Genomic DNA, 22664 nt, shown 5'->3' with positions numbered 1-22664 from the left:
ACTTTGGGGCAAATGGTAGCATAGTGAACAAGAGAAAATTTCAGATGCTGGAGGAACTCGGCAGGCCAGGCAGCATCTATGGAAAAAAGCACAGCTGACGTTTTGGGCCGAAACCCTTCAGCAGGACCGGAGGAAAAGAAAGCTAAGGAGTAGATTTGAAAAGTGAGGGAAGAGGAGAGAGAAACACCAGGTGATAGGTGAAACTTGGAGGGGGAGGGATGAAGCAAAGAGCTAGAAAGTCGACTGGTGAAAGAGGCAAAAGGCCAAGGAAGAAAGGAAAAGGGGGGGGGGGAAGGAGCACTAGAGGGGAGGTGATGAGCAGGCAAGAAGATAATGTCTTTTCTGTCTCTTTCACCAATCAAATTCCCAGTTCTTTACCTCATGCCTCCCGCTCCAAGTTTCACCTATCGCCTGCTGTTTCTCTCTCTCCTCCCCCCACCTTTCAAATCCACTCCTCGGCTTTTTCTCCCCCAGTCCTGCTGAAGGGTTTCAGCCCAAAATGTCAACTGTGCTTTTTTTCCATAGATGCTGCCTGGTGCGATGGTAGCATTGCAGATTAGTGTAGCACTTTACAGTGCCAGCACTGCTGGATCAATTCCTGCCCCTGCCTGTAAGCAGTTCATATGTTCTCCCCATGATGGCATTATGGGTTAGTAGGTTAATTGGTCACATGAACATCATTGGGCAGTGTGGGCTCTTGGGTCTGAAGGCCCTATTACCAAGCTGTTCTCTAAATAAATATACAAGCTGAATAAAATACAACAATCTTTCAAAGTAAATCTAAAATATTGGGTGGGTTATGCTTTATGCCAGTTGTTAGTGTAGTAGCTATTTTATTGTGACGTCTGCGTTATTTTGAAAATATGGGGCCCACAAGTACCAAAGTATTTCCACCCAGGCCTTGGTTTATTGCCTATACTGTTAGTGGATGTTAATGTTTGAAGAGAGAAACATACTACAATCTGGCTGACATATATTGCGGTTTTAGTTGCTTATTGTAGAGTTATAAATCACACATAGAAAGTAAACTTGCTTATTTCTCATTCAAGTATCTGGTTGTTTCCTTGGGAAACAAGGAACTTACTCTTAAAGAAAGAGGAACTTTATTTAAAAGACTTACGGAAGTTACACTTGTTTATTTTTGATATTTTCAGTGCACCAGAAAAAATAGAAAATGTGAAATCCTGTTTGCATGCGCAAGGGTTTGTTCCCTTCCCCCTTTGCCTGTAATGGTTAGATGATAGGATTTGTTACTTATACTGATGATGCATTTATTTCACCCTACCGTCTCCCATTTTGTGTTTCTGTTGCTTAATCCCTGCAAGGTGCAGATCAGCTTAATTACACCCTTTCTCACATTGTGTTTATCATTGCTTCAAATGTATGAAATTCTCGCTTTTTTGTCCCTGTTCTACCTTCCCTTGTCCATCTGAAATTGCTAACTCAGCATGGGTGCGCATTCTTGTGTGATGAAGTACAGACAGGGGGAGGTGGCACTGGCAAGTTTTGGGCCCACGAGCACTGGGGACTGGATGATCCGGCAGACGTTGTCACCTTCAGTAAGAAATTGTTGTCTGGAGGCTACTTCTACAAGGATGAACTAAGGCCTGATATGGTGAGTGTTTGTGCTAAAATACAAGTTTTATAGTCATACATTCAATTGGTGAAAATGTTAAAAGTACTGTATCGTATTCTCTCAACACCTCAACAATGATTGCAAAGTATTACTTGAAAAAATTGTGTTTGCACAGTAAAATCAGAATCAGGTTTAATATCACTGGCATATGTCCTGAAATTTGTTGCTGTGCAATACATAATTTTTTTAAATCTTTAAATGACCATAAATACATACATACATTAAATAAGTAGAGCAGAAATAATGAGTTATTGCTCATGGGTTCCATGTCCATTCAGAAATCTGAAAGCGGAGGGAAAAAGCTATTCCTGAAACATTATGTATGTGTTTTCAGGCTCCTTTACCTCCTTCTTGATGGTAGCAATGAGAAGAGGGCATGCCCTGAATGGGGGCTCTTTAATTATGGAAGCTGCCCTTTTCAGGCATCGTCTTTAACGGTGTCCTGGTTGCTGGGGAGCTTGATGAGTTTAAGACTTTTTCCAATCCTGTGGCGATGCCCCTCCATGCTGAATGATGCAACCAGTTAGAATGCTCTCCACAGTACATCTATAGAAATTTGCAAGAGTCTTTGATAACATACCAAGTGTTTTCAAACTCATAATAAAATAATGCCGCTGTTGTGCTTCTTTTGTAATTGCGTCTCTATATTGGGCCCAGGATAGACCTTCAGAGATGTTGACAGTCAGGAACTTAGAACACTGTTAGAAAAGCTTTTGTCTGCTTTATTTACAGTATCTAAAGTTATACAGACAGACAGACATTGATCCCGAGATCATTGCAAGATATCCCATGGTGATGAAATTTAGATTCAAACTAGAATAAGCAATAATGTTCTTCATTTCTTCGATTACCTAAAAGACCATAGAGATTCAACTGCTGCTTCAAGTTATTACTCCCTAAAAATGGTAGCACTCAATGCCGCAATTGGAAGAACAGTGTAAGAATTCAGATTCAAAGACCAGTTTCTTTCCTATAAAACTTAGAGTGGAGTGAGGTCCTACATCACACTCATTATAATACCAGCAATGTTCGCACGGAATGAGCTGTTGGAAAGATTGTGGCATTTTGCACCAAGAATTGCAAAATAAACATCTATAATGAAAATGATCTAATCCTCTGTCCTTTTATTTTAAAATGATCTATTACTTTTTAATGAAGTTGGTCGTTCTTTTTTTCTATTTAAATTCAAAATACAAATGTTGCATCAGTATTTCTGGACTTAAAAGTAAAAAATGTAACTACTCTAATTGGATGCACTGTGATTTGTTACAGCCCTACAGGATTTTCAATACATGGCTAGGAGACCCTTCAAAAAATCTTATGTTTGCTGAAGTACTTAATGTCATTCGGACAGAAAAGCTCTTGGACAATGTGAATGAAAGTGGCAAGATCCTACTAAAGGGTCTTAAGGACTTACAGGTAATAACTGTAGTCTATTTCAACCTAGAGTAAAGAAATGTAAAATAATTACTTGCTTGTCCTCTTCATTCTATTTGCACCATTTTGTAATGTTTAGGAGCATTTGCTGTATATTATTCACTTGATCTTTTTAGAGAACTTTTTAAATTAAGTTCTATTGCATCAATTAAAAATGTAATTGCGAGAAATGGGTTGAAGTGATTCATGGGAACACTAATGTAATGTGCCACATTACATTACGTGATGTGAGATATGAGGACTGAAGAACTATAGCCAATTTATATCTACAAAACTATTGCTGTGTTTGCTGGGCTACTGAAGCCAGTTACACTAAGAATGTAAAATCCCTGGGACACATTAGAACCAATTGTTATGAAGACCTGTATTAGTATTTTACTACAGTGGATTCAGGTCAATCGGTTAATCGAAGTAGCCATTTATTTGGGATAACTCACTGTTGGAGGCCTGCTTGTCTGATGAGACAAAATTAATATTCCTTATGCCCACTTAAATAAATTATTCAGAAAAAGGGTGTTTGTTTTCTGAACAATATTTATCCATTAGCCAGTAGTAATAAAACAAAGATTTCCATTTAATCAGTACCTTTTAACACCCAAGTGCGCCAAATCACTTCCCAGCGAATTAAGTACTTTGAATGAAGTAGTCACTATTTTATTGTAAGAAATGCAGTAAATAATCTTACCAAGTTCCACAATGTTGTGAAAATGATCAGACCATCTATTTTTCAGATATTGGTCATGAGATAAATGTGTGACAAATTGTATCATTCAACATATTACTATGCATAAGACTTGTTTCATTCCTGAGATTGCAATAGCATTAATGTTCCAATATTTCAAAGTACTTCATTGTCATACCGTATAATGGATGTTCCAAGTTAGTGAATGACAATAGAAATATAACTTCCTTACATCATGACAGGTAGAGATGAAAAACAGAAAATGTGAACCCTAGGAGAAAATGAACTTTAAATTTAAAAGAAATTATTTGCATTAAGTAACTCATGTAGGTATATTTAATGGTCAATTCAAGCTTTTTTTTTAATGACCTGGTGTTGACTGTAAAGTTGATTAATTTTCAACTCCTATTCATGGACACTTTATAATAGCAGGAAGAATATCTCTGGTGTCCTGAAAATTAAGCATGCAAAAATGGATTAGATGGCACAAAGATTGTCCATGGGGGCAATCATGACTCAGCTATACTAATCCCATTTACCAACAGTCAGTTCATATTTTACTACGCCTTGGCAAAACAAGTGCTTATTTACAGTTCTTGTAAATTCTTGTAAGTTCTTGTGAGTACTTGTATCCACCAACCCTTACAGATTCCAATCAGCTGAGGATGAAAGAAAATTATTCTTTAGATCCTCTCAAAACATTTTATCCCTGATCCTAAATCCTGGACCTCTGGTTTTAGTCATCCAATCATTATCACATCATTGTCGGTGGGGACAGGGGCTTGCTGTCTTCATATTGGCATTCCATTCCTTACTCATTTAACATGCTGAAAGGGATGTTAAAGCAAGTAAATGAAAATCTTTCCTTTATATAAATACGAAAAACATTTTAATGATTGTTTTTGCATTTGTGAAATGTAATATTATTCCCATTATTTATAATCTCTAGTTACCTTTTGAATTCACTTGAACATATTGGCAATAGATTTCAATATTGTGTTTGTGCTCAGATCCTCTATCCACACATCCTGAGTAGAGCCAGGGGCAAAGGGACATTCTGCTCCATTGATGCACCCAATGAAACAATACGGAATCAACTTGTTTTGAAAATGAGAAATAAAGGTAAGGGGTGTAGATACAAAAACTAATTTATTTTATTCAATTGCTTATGTTTTAGTATTATTATCTTATCGGTTTTGCCCTGAGATTGAAACTGAGGCTGGGTTTCGCAAATTGCAGCAGAACAGTTATGTAGTTTGAAGTTGTAAATGAATCCACAGTTAGACTGTAGAATCATAGGTAAGTAAAAGTCTTGTATTATTTTTTTTCTAATGCAGAAGAGGTAAAAAATGTAAAAGACTTTAGAGCTTATCATTGGGAAGTGCTGAGCTGTGTTGTTGCAAGACCTTGAGCACAAAATTCTCATTTCATTTTGATGCTGCTCTGAGATGTATAAACGCAAAATTAAACTAAGGCACTTTTGAATGAGATATTAAATTGTTCCTTCAAAGAACAATACAGATATTTCCAATGCTCTGGTCAATAATAGGCCTTTGCCATTTATGAAGGGTTGCTCTGGGATGTTCCTACAAGTTCTTGTTACAACACTGAATGTACTTTTAATTCATTGTGTTGGCTATAAAATGTTTTAATTGTCCAAAGCACACTTCCCATCACATTCTCTGATTGTTAAATATACTACATAAATGCCAATCCTTCAAAATATTAGGCTTTTTTTTACTTCTATTTCTGGTTAATGTACACATCCCCTAAAGATATTACAGCATGTATTCAGTTCCAGTCAGTTCATTACAGGAAGGATGGGGAAATTTTAGAGAGGGTACAGAGGAGATTTACCAGCATGTTGCCTGGATTAAAGAGCATGTCTTGTAAGGAAAGTTTGAGTGAGCTCAGCTGGGGCTTTTCTCTTTGGAACAAAGGAAGATGAGAGGTGACCTGATAAGATCATGAGGCGTATACGTTGAGATTGGACAGCTAATGCACATAATTTTATGGTAGTTGGAGGAAAGTATAGGTGGGGATGTTTGTGGTAGTTTTTTTATTACACAGCAAGTGGTGGATGTGTGGAATGCAGTCAGGCGTGGAGGTAAGAGACATTTAAGAAACTCTTAAGATAGGCACATGGATGAAAGAAAAAAATTAGGGCTACACGGGAGGGAAGTATTAGATTGGACATGGAGTAGGTTGCAAGTTTAGCACAACATTATGGGCATAAGGGTCTTCTCAGTGCTGTTCTATGAAAATAAAACAATAATCATATTAAAACTGTAAAAACACCTCAATATAAATAAAGTCTCAGGGTAGATGATAATATGTAATGGCTGAGTCGTCCTAATGTAAACTGAAAATGTAAAGCAATTTTTCCAGCTCCAAGCTGGATCAGCCACATTGTAACTCTGATATAGAATGCACAACCACGATCAGTGAAAACAGTATAACCACCAACACTGGGTGCCTAATGAGTATTAACACCCTCAGTAGATCGGAACAGAAAAACAAAAATACCACAAAATGGCACTTTGCTTACGTAAATAGGCAATTCTAAACAAATAAGCACTTGGTAAATAACTGTTATTCTATATATTTAACCGTTGATTCTTCTTCCATTAGGTATTGTACTCGGCGGCTGTGGAGAGAAGTCTATTCGTTTCCGCCCTGCTTTAGTGTTCAGGCCACATCACGTGCATCTCTTCCTTAATGTTTTCAGTGATATTCTGGGCAGTCATAACTGAAGCAACAGACAGTACAGAAGGGTCTTTAACCCACAATTCAGTGGATTGCTAATGATCAGTCTTACAAATTCTATAACTACTTACTCAGCATTTGTTTGCCATTTCCACCAGTATTTTAAAAATCTTTACCAATTAATAGTTTGACCTCTGAAAAAGTGTAATTTGTGTAACATTTACCACTCTCTCCCATTTGCATAAAAACGCAGCTAATGTTTCAAAGTGTTGATTTTCCATTATCAGATGTCTTGGTTGTAATTGTGTGAATTGAACAGTAAACCATCTATGTACCATCAGTTTCATACTTAAGCCCGTTCATGTTTTTGTAATTTTTATTGATATTTTGTATCACATGAAAGATGTCAATAGTATTCATAATGAACCATAAGTAATTGTGATCTGTTCTAAAATGTAACACATGCTAACTTGTGGATTTATAGTGGATTATGTAACAATAATTTCTATTTAACTGCAAATTTCATGCACATACTGTCGAAAAACCTTCTAGTTGCTTCAGTGAGATATGTCTTAATCCTAGTCAGTTAACCACATATGGAATTTGTGATACAGATTTATTCATCATTGCATTTATATCTTCAAATAAAACTTAAGATTCATCAAATGTTATATATTATTGAAAAAGACAATCTATGATTGTACCTGTTTTAATTAAATTAATAGAGTACATTTATTGCTGCTGTGTATCTTCATGCAGAGGTTCATTAAAGTGAAAAATAGAATGAGTTTCTTGTGTCAACTAACAGTGTATTCACAAAGTGTACTAGGTGCAACTTTTGTTTAGATAGTTACACTTTTAAGGTCACATCATGATAAACTATGTTGCATTAAATAAGTACTTTGATAGTCTGACAGTTGAGTATTAATCATTGGGTAATACAGTTTTTATGGGTCACGGGTCCACCAAAGGTGGGACATGAAGATTGTTGAATACTGCTATTAGTTGTTTCTGTGCAAATTCAGAAAGGCACTTAAGACCTCTCATTAGGATTTAGGACTCTGTGACTAAAATTAGCAGATATTGATTCATCTACAAAAGTATCTGTTCAAGATGATAGGACTGGGAAGGATTCAGTAAATTTCAGAAATGCTTCAGTTTGTTTACAAATCCTCAATCTGATTTAACAACTCTGAATGTTAGCCTATTGGCTGAATTTATTGTACAAATTAGTCAAGAAAGAAAACACACTTTATCAAAGCCATTTGGGGTAAGAGTCCACATGCCTACGTACTATGTGCACGACGCCAACAAGCAGCCATGGGATACTTGCCTGTAAAATTGATTGTGCTGCGTGTGTAATTCCTGCAATCATGACAGTGCTGATTTGTCTCCATGATGCCATTTTTCACTGTCACATTTCAGTCAATACCTAGTTTTAACAAGGTATAATTTTAGCATTATTAATTTTCAACATGCACTTCCTGCATGTTAACTTTCAGTGATTCATTTGCAAAGACACACAAATATTTCTGAATACTAATATTTATTAAACACCCACCTTATTAAAAAGTATTCTACTTCTCCACTCTTCCTACAAACAGTACTTCATCTGCTGTGGGCCCTTCTTGTCCCTTTGCATAGCCAAAATAACTTAATTTTCCACATAACTTTGTATCATCTGCTTTTTGAGATTTACAGTACTACTATTCCTTTATCTAAGTTAATCAAGGGCCAGGCACAAATCCTTATATTGATTACACCTTCCATCTCAAATAAACTCAATCTGTGTCTTACAGATCCATTAATTCTCGTACAACAGGGATATTGCCTACTCTGAGTTTTCCAAATACCATTTACCTCTGATATCAGACTACTGTTATTATGCCCCTCCTCTCTTTTCCTAAACAGCAGGAATTGTGTTGTTATTTTCCAATCTCTGGGACTATTCCATAATCTAAGATTATTCAAGATCGAAACCTATACCTCCATTGTTTCTGTAATCATACCTAGACATTGAGACTAGCTATGCAGCAGTTTCATTTGAAAACCATTCCAAAGCCACCAACTCCATTTCTCTCATCTGCCAATATATGATTCTAAACTACATCCTTCACAACTATGATCTAAAATTAGCCTATGAGCTTCTAACACCAATTCTGCACGTATCAATTCTATCTGAGTTAATCTGCTATTGAAGCCATCTCTAATGGGTTTGTTGATTCTAGACTTAATGATTCCAATATTTACCTGCCTAGTCTCCCATCTTCCATGTTTTGTAAGTGTGAGTTAATCCAAACTCTCCGGCAAATATTCTAACTTGTACCCACAGACATCTGTCCATCACACACACGGATGTTGAATCACATTGACTCCCAGTCTGACATATTGAACTTAATATTCTTACCAGACTTGAAATCTGTCCATGCCCATGCCTTGCTCCATCTCTATAATCTTTGAAGTTCTCAATGTTCCTCCATTTCTGACTCTTGTATTTCCCTCATTATAATCCCTACACCATTATCACTCAATGTCTCCACACTGAAATATAGAATTATTTTGCCAGATCACCTTCCCTCCTTTCTCTCCTAATTTATAGTGGCCTTTAATACCTATACCACTAAGTTTAAGGTAATCCAATTTATTATCACTCAACATTGTTTGATTTCAAGTTTTTCTTGATCATGCGATGAAGTGCCTTGGAAGGACGATACTCTAGAAAACTAAGCTGCTCCCATGAACACAAGTAAGCTCAGATCACAGTCAGATAAAATAAAACTTATGCCAAAGTAGCATATGTTCACTTCGCAAGAAATAGTAAAAGTAGAATTTTTAAGTACTCCTGCTAATTCAGCAAATTGTCCAAAACTGTACTTTCTTGTCCTGATGCTAATATTTTTCAATAATTATATTATTGAAACTACATATAGTCTTTTGGATTTGAGTGAAATTAAGGAATATAGATCAAGAAAGATTGGAGTTATCACCCATGATATGTTGGTTGCCAGTGTAGTATTTCTTTGAATCTGTGTTCAATCTTTTGTTTAAAGCACCTAGAATTTTGTGATCTCAAGTCAAAAGTAAAACGAAAAACCATGTCTCCACAGTTGACTTTACTTAAGCATCAAAATGTATCAAATATACAAATCATTACATAGGAAGCAAACCTAGAATTCTTTATCAGCAGGCCAGGCAGCATCTACAGAGAGGAATAAAGAGTCGATGTTTCAAGCCGAGACCCTCAGCCCGAAATGTTGAGTCTTTCTTCCTCTCCACAGAGACTGCCTGGCCTGCTGAGTTCCTCAGGGGGAGGGGCGGGGGGTGTCGCTCTGGATTTCTAGAATCTGCAGAATCTCATGTCTAGAATTTTCTTTATTCAGTTAACTCCACCAAATACCTGCAAGAATTTTTGTTTATCAACTACCTGACCAAACCTAATTGTGAGGTACAAAACTTCTGTGCTATCATACCTTCTGAACTGCAGAATAGTTTCATTTGTTGAATCACCTGTATCAGCAAGAGGCATGATGTCTTTAACTGGGACATAAAAGTTATTCCTTCTTCCCCAAAAAGTCAGATGTGAAACCATCAGTGTGGTTCCTGATTCATTCAAATACAACATCCCTATGAAACGTCTTAGATAGTAACTCATAGAATAAAGCATAACTAAGGCTAAACCCAATAACACAGTGATATAACTAACTAGAGAATACTGAACCAGATCCAGGGAGTAAAAGTAATAAACTGTAGGTAAAAGAGCCATAGTTAAGCCAGTCTGAAGTATTTTCAACCTAGAAATAGTTCTCAAGAATCGTATTCCTTGAAACTTGTATACCAATGTGAAATGTTCATGATCTGAAATTGTATTCTTTGGTCGAGTCTGGTATTCTTGGCCATCAATAGACATAGCCCGACACTGAATCAGTCCTCCTGCAATATTCTGCCCTTTGCTTGAACCAAAGTTCAACTTTGTCATCTGTTGACGATGTATTCTGACACAGAACTTGAAATGATTGAAAACTGCATATTTTGGGGGAGCTGAAGCGCACACAGCTAACAAAGCTCTTGATTGATGCATTCTTCGATAAAAGTTGGACATGTTCTTAAAAACTGTCACCTAAACGAAATGAAAAATAATTTGTAAAATGAAGGCTTATCGGATAGAAATCAAACTGCTATTTGAGCAATAAATATCAAAGAATTGTAGTTTTAATAAATTGTATCTAGATATAAAGCTAATAAAACCTTTTACATAATTAAACAAACTTTAAAACAAAAATAATGAAACTGTTATTGCACAGAAGGATGCTGTTTAGCCCGCTGTGGTGTCAGCAAGAGCAACCTTGTTGATCCTTACACTTTTCTCACTTTACAACTGCAATTTATTTTAAAAGTCATGATTGGACCTGCTTTTGATGTTTTTTCAAGGATAGAGTAGCAGTTAAGATTACTTGCCAGAAGTAATGCTTTCCTTCATGTTAACCATGCCGATCATTTTAATCCTATACTTTGCTGTTCTGCTAATCATAATTGTTTCTCACTACCCATGTCATTCAGACCCTTAACAATATTCAACATGTATAGAAAATCACTACCCATCTTCTCCCAAGGAAAATAAATCCCAGATCCTTCAGTTTATTAGTATAACTTAAGTCCCTCATCCCTGGGACTATTCTACAAGACCTTCCTGCACGCTCAGTGTCATCTTCACATCCTTCCTATACTACGGTCACAGGAAATTGATTTAAATAAAACAGTGTTCTAAGGAGACTAAAAAAAAATTATTTACCTTTATAAGCCTCTTCTCTTACCTGCAAAGTGCATATGCATTTTAATCACTTTCAGCATCAGTTCAGCCATCTTGATTTTTGTACACACACACATCAGGATCTTGGGTCATACCATACCAATTTTTAGCTACTCCACCAACTCAGACATCTCTTCCTGTTCATCCTTGGTGCAGATAGGTTCAAAAATACATTTGTATTGCTGCTTTGCCCTTTGCTTTTGTGTATGATTTTCCTTGTCCCTAATCCCCTTATCCACTTTTGTACCACTCTTTCGCTCTTACCATCTCAATTTAGTCTAATTGTCTCCTGGCATCAAATTGAGATCTGTCATCCTTTCCTTTACAATTTATTTTTCTCTCAATGTCTTTCATTATCTAGGGAATTCCAGCTTCCCCCCCCCCCCAAAATTTATTTCCCCCCGATCAAAACATACCTAAAACATAACAGAACCATTTCCTATTTGAAGACTACTCTGTGCTAGATAGTTCTGTTTTACAATCTTTCGTTCCAAATCATAATTGACAACCAACCCTCCATTATTGCATTGAATTATGCCTCATTTAATGTTATTCTCAATAATTTTCTAATATTATCATAATTTCATATTTCAAAATATGTGAGAGAATTGGGACTTAAGAACTTCTCCTCCCCTAGACGTACTGATTATTTACTTTTTTTGTGTTGAATTATATGAACCATCTTTTTTCATCCGACATTCAAAGTAGGTAGCATTATAATGCACTTCTTCTTTTCAAATAAAAACGATGCTTTACCCAACTTAAACTTTTGACCGACTGATAAAACCTTGGTAATTGGTAATATTCGCACAAGGCAAGTAGCAGAGCTCTAAGATCGGGGCTGTCGCTTAGTCTGAATGAAACAACTCAGCTCCAGATCATGTACACCAAGAAGCACGGCAGAATGCCAATCGGCAAGCAGGAGAACACTCACCCTGCTCGGGAGAAGAACTCTGTAAAGGTCGCCCAGGGGCAACCGGTTCACCAGGCCTCCAACAGCCATCCGCCACCGATACCTTGTGCGCAGCTGTGCTGATTGCAAACCACTCAAATGGATGCAAAAGAAAGATTACCATTACTTAAAGCGAGTTCCTTTATAACGCTGACCCGCCGCCGCCAAGCTGGGAACCACCGTGTAACTCGCCACCGTTCAATGGCATCTCCCGGAAGTCAGATCGTGCGTCTGCGCACAAGACTCCAGAACTCGCCGCGGGCGTCTCGGCGCCCTGGATTCTGGGAATTGTAGTCGACCCGGCATCTCAGGACAATCCGAGCCAATCCAGTTCTCCCAGGACTCAGCGCGTCTGACGCATGCGCGGTCCGCTCCGGTAGATACGGAAGGCGGGTCAACATGGCAGAGACTGACAGTGGGGAGACCGGCGATGTCCTGTGCTTGTTTGATGTGGACGGGACTCTCACCGAAGCCCGGCAGGTGGGGGTCGGCGCGACAGAGAGAGCGCAGCCTTTAGCGTCAGGGACCGGATGGTTGGCGGCGGAGGCTAGGTTCATTGAAACAAGTGTCTCCGGGTCTAAAGTGCCTGCCTTTTAATAGTACCATGGATAAATATGTCTATTTATCGGAAACTTTGGTTTGAATTACCCGCATGACGATTCAGATCTTAAAAAAATGGTGTATCCAAGTGCATATTATTTGTGCATCATCCACCGATTTGTATTTCCCCCTAGAAAATCAGTCAGCCAATGGATGAATTTATGCAGCGTTTAAGAAAAAAAGTGAAAGTTGGAGTTGTGAGCGGTTCTGATGTCGGCAAAGTTAAAGAGCAACTCGGAGAGGAGGGTGAGTCATTCACTTTACCCAGTTGACTGCGACCTATAACGTACCCTGACAGCCGAGTTTTGGACATTGTCGCTGGACTAGTTTGTTCGAGTTGCTTCGTAGAATAAAGACGGTTCGCTGAATAATAGCAAGTTGTTAGTACGTGAAACGTGGCCAGAATTTGGTTTGAAAGAGATTTCGCAGCTCAGGGATGTTTGAACCAACGTATGTTATACGCGGAGAGGGTAACCAATCAATAGTAAGGACGTGGCATTTCCCACATCATAGAGGACAGAACAGTGCAACACAGTAACTGGCCCTTCTGCCCACGTTGTTGTGCCGATCATTTCAAGTCAAGTCACTTTTTATTGTCATTTCGACCGTAACTGCTGGTACAGTACACAGTAAAAACGAGAAAACGTTTTTCAGGACTACATGAAACAGTACAAAAACTACACTGAACTACGTAAAACAACACAAAAACTACACTAGACTACTGACCTATCCAGGACTGCATAAAGTGCACAAAACAGTGCAGGCATTTCAATAAATAATAAACAAGAAAATAGGCAGAGTAGAGGACAGTAAGTTGGTGTCAGTCCGGTCTCTGGATATTGAGGAGTCTGATGGCTTGGGGGAAGAAACTTACGTAGTCTGGTCGTGAGAGCCAGAATGCTTCGGTGCCTTTTTCCAAATGGCAGGAGGGGTGCATGTGGTCCTTCGTAATGCTGTTTGCTTTGCTTTGCGGATGCAGCATGTGTGTAATGGCAGGAAGAGAGACCCTGATGATCTTCTCAGCTAACCTCACTATCTGCTATCTCACTATCTGGTCTTGTGATCTGAGATGGTGCAATTTCTGAACCAGGCAGTGATGCAGCTGCTCAGGATGCTCTCAATACAACCCCTGTAGAATGTGATGAGGATGGGGAGTGGGAGATGGACTTTTCTCGGCTTTCACAGAAAGTAGAAACGCTGCTGGGCTTTCTTTGCTATGGAGCTGGTGTTGAGGGAGCAGGTGAGATCCACCGCCAGGTGAACATCAAGAAATTTGGTGCTCTTAACGATCTCTACCACGGAGCCGTTGCTGTTCAGCGGAGAGTGGTCGCTCCGTGCCCTCCTGAAGTCAACAACCAGCTCTTTTGTTCACATTCAGAATCAGGTTGTTCGCTCTGCACCATTAGCCGCTGCACCTCCTCTCTGTATGCTGACTCGTCGTTCTTGCTGATGAGACCCACCACGGTCGTATCATCAGCGAACTTGATGTGGTTCGAGCTGTGTGTTGCAGCACAGTCATGGGTCAGCAGCGTGAACAGCAGTGGACTGAGCACGCAGCTCTGGGGGGCCTCCGTGCTCAGTGTGATGGTGTTGATGCTGCTTCCGCTCTGGACCTACTGAGGTCAGGAAGTCTAGTATCCAGTTGCAGAGGGAGGTGTTCAGGCCCAGTAGACTCAGCTTTCCAATCAGTTTCTGAGGGATGATTGTGTTGAATGCTGAACTAAAGTCTATGAACAGCATTTGAACGTACGTGTCTTTTTTGTCCAGGTGGAGGGTGATGGTAGTCGTGTCGTTTGTTGAACGGTTGGGATGGTACTTGAACTGCAGGGGGCCCAGTGAGGGGGGCAGCAGGGTCTTGATATGCCTCATGACGAGCCTCTCGAGACACTTCATGATGATAGATGTGAGTGCAACGGGACAGTAGTCATTGAGGCAGGACACTGAAGACTTCTTCGGCACGGGGACAATGGTGGTGGCCTTGGAGCTTGTTGGAATGATGGTGCTGCTCAGGGAGATGTTGAAGATGTCAGTGAGAACATCTGCTAGCTGGTCTGCACATCCTCTGAGCACTCTGCCAGGAATATTGTCTGGTTTAGCAACCTTCCATGGATTGACCCTGCACAGGGCTCTCCTCACATCAGCCACAGTGAGACACAGCACCTAGTCATTTGGAGGAGGGGTGGACTTCCTCACCGCCACGTCATTTTCCGCCTCAAAACGAGCGTAGAATTTGTTCAGCGTATCTTGGAGGGAGGCATCTCCCGCACAGTCAGGTGATGTTGTCCTGTAGTTGGTGATGTCCTGAATGCCCTTCCACATGTGCTGCTGTCCTTGAAGTGGCTGTGGATTCACTGGGCGTGTGCGTCCTTTGCCCCTTTGATGTCCTGGGACAGTATGGCCCTCGTTGTTGTTAGGGCTGCCATGTCACCTGCTCTGAAGGTGGAGTCATGGGTCCGCAGCAGCGCATGCACCTCTGCGGTCATCCATGGCTTCTGGTTAGCACGTGTAGTGATGGTCTTTGACACAGTGATGTCATCAATGCACATGCTGATGTAGCTAGTCACTAATGCCATGTACTCCGCTAAATTGGTAGAGTTGCCATCGGTTGCAGCCTCTCTGAACATGTGCCAGTCAGTGTCGTCTAAGCAGTCTTGAAGAGCAGGGATGGCTCCTGCTGGCCAGGTTTTCACCTGCTTCTGAACTGGTCTGGAGCGCCTGGCGAGTGGTCTGTATGCTGGGATTAGCATAGCAGAGATGTGGTCTGAGTATCTGAGGTGGGGGCGGGGCTCTGCCTGGTACGCGTCGGGGATGTTTGTGTGAACAAGGTCCAACGTGTTCTCCCCTCTCTCATTGCAAAGTCCACGTTGAATCTGGGGAGCACTGACTTAAGGTTCATGTGGTTAAAATCTCCGGCGACAGTAATCAGTCCATCAGGGTGTACATTCTGTAGTTCGCTAATAGCCCCATATAGTTCACAGAGCGCCTCCTTAGCATTAGCCCTGGGGGGAATGTACACACCGACTCTAAAATCTGTCCAACCCTTCCTTCCCACATAGCCCTCCGTTTAGAGATCATGCAGCTAATGAGTAATGCGAGGAGACATGACCCATTATCAAAACTTTAGTCATATTTATTTATTCAGTAGTTTGCCTTTTAATCGAGCAGTCCCATTTAAGTACAGAGAAAATTTTCCAAGGATGTTGCTGGGTCTGGAGGACCCAAGGAGGGATTGAATAGGTTAGAAGTGTATGCCTTAAAATGTAGAAGATTGAGAGGGGATTTGATAGCAATATACAAAATTGTAAGGGGTATAAATAGGGTAAATGCAATCAGGCTTTTTCCACTGAGGTTGTGTGGAACTACAACCAGAGGTCATGGGTAAAGGTGAAAAGGGAACATGAGGGGAAACTTCTTCACTCAGAACGTTGTGGGAGTGTGGAACAAGCTGCCAGCACAAGTGGTGCATTTGCGCTCGATTTCAATTTTTACGAGATGTTTGGATAGGAACATGGATGGTAGGGGTGTGGAGGGCCATAGTCCCTGCGCAGGTCGATGGAGGAGGCGGTTTAAATGTTTTCAGCATGGACTAGATGGACCGAAGAACCTCTTTCTGGTTTTGTGACTCCCCTGTTTATACTATTGTTGTCTTATTCAGTTACCTGTTTTACCAGATCAACTAGTAGTGAAAATGTAAACATTTTTTATGAACCATTGCATAAACAAATGTGTATTTACAAATTTAGGTTGTCTGTAGGTAGTCCTAAAAAATGACCTTAATGCCTAAAGTGAAACGGCGCACCTTCCACAGAGGCCTTGTATTGCGTAAGTGAGTAACGTGGTCTGATGTGCTGATCCCAGTGGTGCAGTTTGTCGAGTTGTTGCCTCACAATTCCAGAGACCTGGATTTAATCCTAACCTTGGGGTGCTACCTGTTTAGGGTTTGCATGTCTGCGTGGATTTCCTCCGGGTGTGCTCTCGTTCCTTCCCTCAGACATGCTGTTTGTTAATTGGCCACTGTAAATTAATCCCGGTATCTCAGGTGAGTGGTAAGATGGAGGAGGGGGTAAATATGAATTTGAAGAGAATAAAGTGGAGTTACTGCAAATTGGGTGTTTGGTCAGCATGGACTCTGTGGGCCAAAGGGTCTGTTTGAATGCTGGTTCAAATACTCTTTTAATATACTAATCCTACACTAATCCCAAATTATTCTCCCTACATTCCTATCAATCCCCTCCAATACTAACAAGTGTCTGTATATTAACAGTTCTTCGATGCCTTGTCTTTGTTGTTTTATCTTTTCAGCTCTTTCTCATTAATAGCAAAATATATATGTGTGTGTGTGTGTGTGTATGTATATCTAAGACTTTTGCATAGTAATGTAGTAATTTTATGTATTGCACGGTACTGCTGACGCAAAAAATTCAAATTTTATGACATATTTGAGTGATAAATCTGATTCTGATATGGTCTCTATTGGGGACTGAGAGTAGATTGAGGGGAGGGAGTGGGAAGCACTGGAAAGATATTCTGTAATGATCAATAACCCAATTGTTTGGAAATCAAACAACCTTGTCTGGTGTCTCAGGGCTGGGTGTGTTTGCGCCCGCCCCGGCACTCCTCTGCCACCTCCCCCCCCCCCCCCCCACACACATTTCCCAACATCCTCTGCTCCTGCCAGATTTACAAACTTGCTCTCTTCTCTACGTTGACAAATACAGTTATGTGCAAAAGTCTTAGGCACCCTAGCTCTCTCGGTGGCAGTGCTGGCTTAGTGTGATGAAGTTTTATTAACCAGATTATCAGTCTGATGTTTACGTTTGTGTTTAGCGATACAGTGCTGCATAGGCCCTTCCGGTCCTTTCAGCCTTGCTGCCCCAGCAACCCACAACTCCAGCATAATCACGGGACAATTTACAATGACCAACTAACCTACCCAGTACACCTTTGGACTGCGGGAGGATACCAGAGCACCTGGAGAAAATCCATGCATTCCATGGGGAGGACATACAGAGACTCCTTACAGATAGATTGGCACTGGGATTGAACTCTGAACTCTGGTGCACCCTGAGATATAATAGTGTTGCACTAACCATTACACAAAAAGTGAAAGCAGGAGTTGAAAGGAAGGGGGGGGGGGGTTTAAAAACAATGCCTGAATAGTAAAATACACTAAAACTTTTCAAATGCAAAAAAAAACATAGAAATTGCCCAGCGTATTAGGGAGCACCCATGGAAAGACAGTTAAAATTTCAAGTTGCTGCTATTTCATCAAAACTAGTTCTGACACAAACTGGAAAGACTGGTAGTTTGAAATTGTTTAAACCCTTTGAAATATGCCAAGTTAGAAGATAAGATAATGTTTCTTGATGTGCTGTAAGCTCCATTGGAACAACTTAAGAAGTTACAGTGGGATAGATAATTAAAATGATAGACACCCTTGTTATGAATCCCGTAACTGGATAACTTACCAGCAAAGATAGAGAGGTCCGTTGAAGTCTGATGTCACTATTTTCAAACGTTTTATTTATAAAGGGACACAAAAGTAGGGTTAATACATACATTCAGATAGTGCACATCGTCAACTTTCAATCTAAAGCGCGGGTATAGTAATAATCATCATTAAGAAGTGAGCTCTGCTGGTGTCTAGGGGTTAATAGATTGTCCGTTGGAAATATAAAAGTCACTCTGAAAGTCAAAAATCGCTGGGTTTCACGTGGGGCGACCAAGAGAGAGAGATTGGGGGGAGAAGAGAAAGAACTTGCCGAGTCTTGATGAATCTATCGTGAAATCGGGGGAGCGTTGGTTCCCTCTCCCCGATGTTAGTTAAAAGCGGTTTTCTGTGATTCCATCCACAAATTCCAATCCCGGAATCTAACGCACTTGGCTTCCTTCAGAATGGCTTCCCGCTGCTGCGGGACACTCTCTCGTGTCTTCTGGGTGCGTCTGAGGGGCTGTCCCCCTTAGACTCTCCTTTATACTTCCTCACGGGGTCGCAGGTGTCAATCAGGTTGGGATGATGCAATCTCTCTCTCAACCAGCCCACCTTGCCCGAGGGCTTTTCACGTGGTCTCCATGAGACAATAGTCGCTGGCATCTTATTCTGTATCCCGGGTGGGACGTACAATTTGGCACATTTCTCTCTCTCTCTCTCACTTTCTGGGTCTACTGACCCCCCCCCCCCCCCCAACGGGTGCTCTTGCGATTCTCACAAAGGAGGGGGCTGGGATCATAACACCCTCATTATGCAAAGTGGTAACCAATTTGCATTTGATTTCTCCATTGTAACGGAGAAAGAGTGTACTAAACTAGAGAGGTACCGTTGAATGACTGCTTCAGCTGGAAGTGAGTGTTTCAGTCCCTGGAAGAGAAGAGGATAAGAAGTTTCTTCTGAAATTGTCTGGGAAAGCTCCAGGAGGAGAGGAGTGAACATTGGAGGGGTTGAAAGTAAACATTGCACTGTAGTCCCTTAGGAATGCTGAGAAGGGGTCGGGAGGGCAAACTGTTTCACATTGAAGGTAGAAAATAGAGACAATGCATGGTACATCAAATGTGGAGGCTGAGGGGCTGGGGGAATGAGAACAGGGGAGTTCTGCATTGTTTTGTGATAGGAGAGTGAGGGCTGCAGTGTGCAAAATGGAGCAGGTGTAGTTCAGACCTGTCAGCTTTGATGGAGGATATTTCTATATACAACAAAATGGTTCAATCTAATGTTTGTGTTTTAAGATAGATTAAGTTTCTGGATATCTGGCATGTTTGCAAATTCTCCAGCCTGTTGCAATTTAATTAACATTTTTCTTGTTATACTGTATATACTTGTTATACTCCCAGTGAAGCGGGTAACTTTAAAATTAGCACAGGAAGAGAGGCAAGTGATTGAGAACCTGGACCTAGACACGAGGAATCATCACTAATCCTTCACCCCTGTCCAAATAGTCAGTTAGCAGATTATGTGAGTTTTACTGCAATATTGTTGACTATCTAATGGCTTTGATTTGTCAATCAGATGTAAAGCAATAAATAAGTAAACCAGATTAATGGACTGTACGTAAGAAAAGTTGCAGTATGTCCTGAAGGACATGAGCCTTCTAATTATTCTGGATTTTAATGTCTGCCATTTTGTTTTCCAGTTTTTTCAAAAGCTGATTATGTGTTTGCTGAAAATGGGTTAGTTGCATATAAAGCTGGCAAACTTCTGGCTGTCCAGGTAAGTTTTTAACCAAAGGTGATAGTTGCCTGAATGAGTTAAAAGGTGAAATAAATATTTTGTTATCAGCAGCATATATTCTCCATCTAGTCTAACTCAAGCCTCATTAAAGTGAGTAATGAGCTAGCAGCTTGGGTGTACCTGTGGTAGCATAACATAACTGGAAATTTTAAGCAAGCACATGAATGACCATCTGCAGCACCTATTTGTGTGTACTAGGCTGACCAAATCCTAAAGAACTTTGCTTTTAAACTGCTTCTGCCAACATGATGGTTAAGCCTACTTTGCCTCATTTTCATTAACCAACCTGTTGTAAATATAACTTTCCTTTGCAGGGTTGGTAAAAGTTGTTACCTTATAAAACCTGTAGGACATTCTCCATAGTATAGTATGACACTACAATTGTACAAAATCAGATAGGCTCAAAGTAGACTGGACCACAAAGTCTGGTATCTATAAGGTGTAACAAATTTGCAGGAGAAAAGGTACACCAGCAAAATCTGTAAACTAATATCCCTACCTCATCAGTTGTCAAGTTAGTGGATTTGTTCTGTTCAGAGGAGGAGTGGAGAAGGGTAGCTGAGACCAACACCAGGCATACCAAAAATAAGGTACCACCCTAATGAAGCTGCAATGTAGGATAATACACCTGCTAAATAGCGTGCAGTAGACAGAATTATCCTGACCAGCAGTGGATCAGATTGAACATCTGCTGACCTACAAAATAGTCATGAATGGTGCCTGACTGTTAAACAGCTAATGAGAGGAGGCCTTGCCTCTATCACTCATTTGCTGGGCCACGTCACCATTAAGGATGGCTGAAGAACAATCAGTGGAAGAGGTTCACTCCTTTTTTTAAAAGTCATTATCAATTTTCCTGCTTAAATTACGTTAACATCTTGAGAACTTTAAATCATTGAATGTGGCAACTTCTAATTGTTATCATTGTTTGCACAGTTCATTCTGTTCTGTAATGGATTTTAGACTTCTGACTGCCATCGTTATTCTACATGATATAAAACTTAACTGGCAGGCAGGTGATTTTAATGAGTAATTTCTTTTATCTCTCTGTTTAAGAACATCCAGAACCATATTGGTGAGGAAATACTTCAGAACTTGATCAACTATTCCTTGAATTATATGGCCAAGATTAAGTTGCCAAGAAAAAGGTAAAAGGAAAAGAATTTTTGCAATTAAACCACTCATTTTTAGTACAAGTCACACCTGCTCCACTGCTCCAAAGTCTGAACTTTGTACTCCTCCACCATATTGCGCACAAGGGAATTTAGCAGGAGAAGGCTGCTTGCCCAGCCTTTCAAAGTGATCATGGCAGATCAGTCCAGGCCTCAACACCTCTTCTGTGGCAGTTACGCATAATTTTCTATTCACAATCTTACCAAAGTATCTTCCTCTAATGATCTGGCCTCTCAACCCTCAAGAATAGAGAACTCCGAGGGAGAATTCATATATACCTCAGTTTTAAATGACCATCCACTTATCTTGAAGGTTGTCTATTGTGTCGGATAGCATGTGATAAGAGTAGTTGTCTGTAATTCCTGCCCTTGAGATTTGAATGCTTTACTATACTTTCGAAACCTGAATTACTTTCTTGTAAAATATATCCTGAATTTAAATTCAGCTACACCACCAGCTCATGAATATTAGGGCTGGTTGGTGGTGTAGTGGTATCAGCACCGGACTTCAAGGCAGATGGTCCTAAATTCACACCCAGCTGGGTCCCAACCTGGGCAGCAGCAACGTCTGTGCGGAACGAAGGCCTGGCAATCTACTTCCATATCTTGCCATGAATATTCTGTGATCCATGAGGTCACAAAAAGTCGGACTCGACTAAATGACTGAACAACAATGAGTGTTAATTCTGTTTGTATCTTTAATTACTTAATATGATTTTGATTTCTTTGAATTCAATCTTTTTGATTCAATAGGTCTGGACAATTAAAACTAAATACGTCCCCAAAGATAGCAAAATTGTATTTGAGGATGTATTTCCTGAGTGGATCATGTTTAAAACTCAGTGCTAAAGAATCCAATGAGTCATTAATCAATGTAATTTATTTTTCTATTCAAAGCAGCCTAAATTTACCACTGTCTAAACATTAATGAAGATTAGTGGCTATATATAAAACTACATTTTTTTCACAGAGGCACCTTTATTGAATTCCGTAATGGAATGCTGAACATCAGTCCGATTGGTAGAAGCTGCAGCCAAGAAGAACGGATTGAATTCTTTGAACTTGATAAAGTAAGTTCATTTCAAAATATTCAACTCTTGGACAAACTGATGTAGGAAATAGTCATTGAATTTAATCTTCACAAGTAAAAATAATTTGAAAGCAATTGCAGGCTGAGGTAGTGTTGAAATCACAATAGAGCAGGCGTTCCCAATCTTTTTTCTTAATGTTGTGGACCAGTAACATGAAGCAAGGTTTGGACCTCTGCTATAGTTACTTCAGTCAAAAGATGAAAAATGGTGCTAATGTATGCAACACTAATAAGAAATGCCTGTTTTGCGTTAAATAGGTTAAGGAAAAATAAATTCTCTCCCTATACTTCATCTAGTTGGCAACAATAATTCTCCATATGGTATCTTGGGAACAGAGGTTGCACCATTTAAGATCT

General features: G+C 40.0%; 3 protein-coding genes across 5 annotated transcripts in view; 2 read left to right on the top strand and 1 right to left on the bottom strand.

The window, feature by feature from the left end:
* abat (4-aminobutyrate aminotransferase) overlaps window positions 1-7249 on the top strand; it is a 184017-nt gene extending 176768 nt beyond the window's left edge. Inside the window, exons 13-16 of the mRNA XM_059979437.1 lie at window positions 1448-1615; window positions 2909-3055; window positions 4766-4877; window positions 6387-7249. Of these exons, the coding sequence (XP_059835420.1) occupies window positions 1448-1615; window positions 2909-3055; window positions 4766-4877; window positions 6387-6508 (549 nt within the window). The 3' untranslated portion in view covers window positions 6509-7249. The remainder of the gene's footprint in view (window positions 1-1447; window positions 1616-2908; window positions 3056-4765; window positions 4878-6386) is intronic.
* A 2310-nt stretch (window positions 7250-9559) lies between these two features.
* On the bottom strand, window positions 9560-12438 carry tmem186 (transmembrane protein 186). Of its 3 annotated transcripts, XM_059979441.1 has the most exons (3): window positions 12203-12438; window positions 11273-11414; window positions 9560-10578 (listed from the first exon to the last, which is right to left on the bottom strand). In XM_059979441.1, exon 3 carries the CDS (start codon window positions 10558-10560, stop codon window positions 9838-9840), a length of 723 nt encoding a protein of 240 aa, XP_059835424.1. In that variant the 5' UTR covers window positions 10561-10578; window positions 11273-11414; window positions 12203-12438; the 3' UTR covers window positions 9560-9837. The 3 variants fall into 3 exon arrangements, with proteins under 3 accessions (XP_059835424.1, XP_059835422.1, XP_059835423.1); XM_059979439.1 differs by lacking the exon at window positions 11273-11414 and having other exon boundaries at window positions 12203-12435; XM_059979440.1 differs by lacking the exon at window positions 11273-11414 and having other exon boundaries at window positions 12342-12426.
* A 119-nt stretch (window positions 12439-12557) lies between these two features.
* pmm2 (phosphomannomutase 2) overlaps window positions 12558-22664 on the top strand; it is a 32433-nt gene continuing 22326 nt past the window's right edge. Inside the window, exons 1-5 of the mRNA XM_059979442.1 lie at window positions 12558-12700; window positions 12955-13066; window positions 19948-20024; window positions 21102-21193; window positions 22188-22287. Coding sequence (XP_059835425.1) covers window positions 12620-12700; window positions 12955-13066; window positions 19948-20024; window positions 21102-21193; window positions 22188-22287 — 462 coding nt within the window. The 5' untranslated portion in view covers window positions 12558-12619. The remainder of the gene's footprint in view (window positions 12701-12954; window positions 13067-19947; window positions 20025-21101; window positions 21194-22187; window positions 22288-22664) is intronic.

The sequence above is a fragment of the Hypanus sabinus genome, chromosome 9 (genome assembly GCF_030144855.1).
Source record: "Hypanus sabinus isolate sHypSab1 chromosome 9, sHypSab1.hap1, whole genome shotgun sequence".
Taxonomy (NCBI): Eukaryota; Metazoa; Chordata; class Chondrichthyes; order Myliobatiformes; family Dasyatidae; genus Hypanus; species Hypanus sabinus.
The sequence above is the reverse complement of the archived record's forward strand: the minus strand, read 5'-3'. Positions and strand labels throughout refer to the sequence as shown.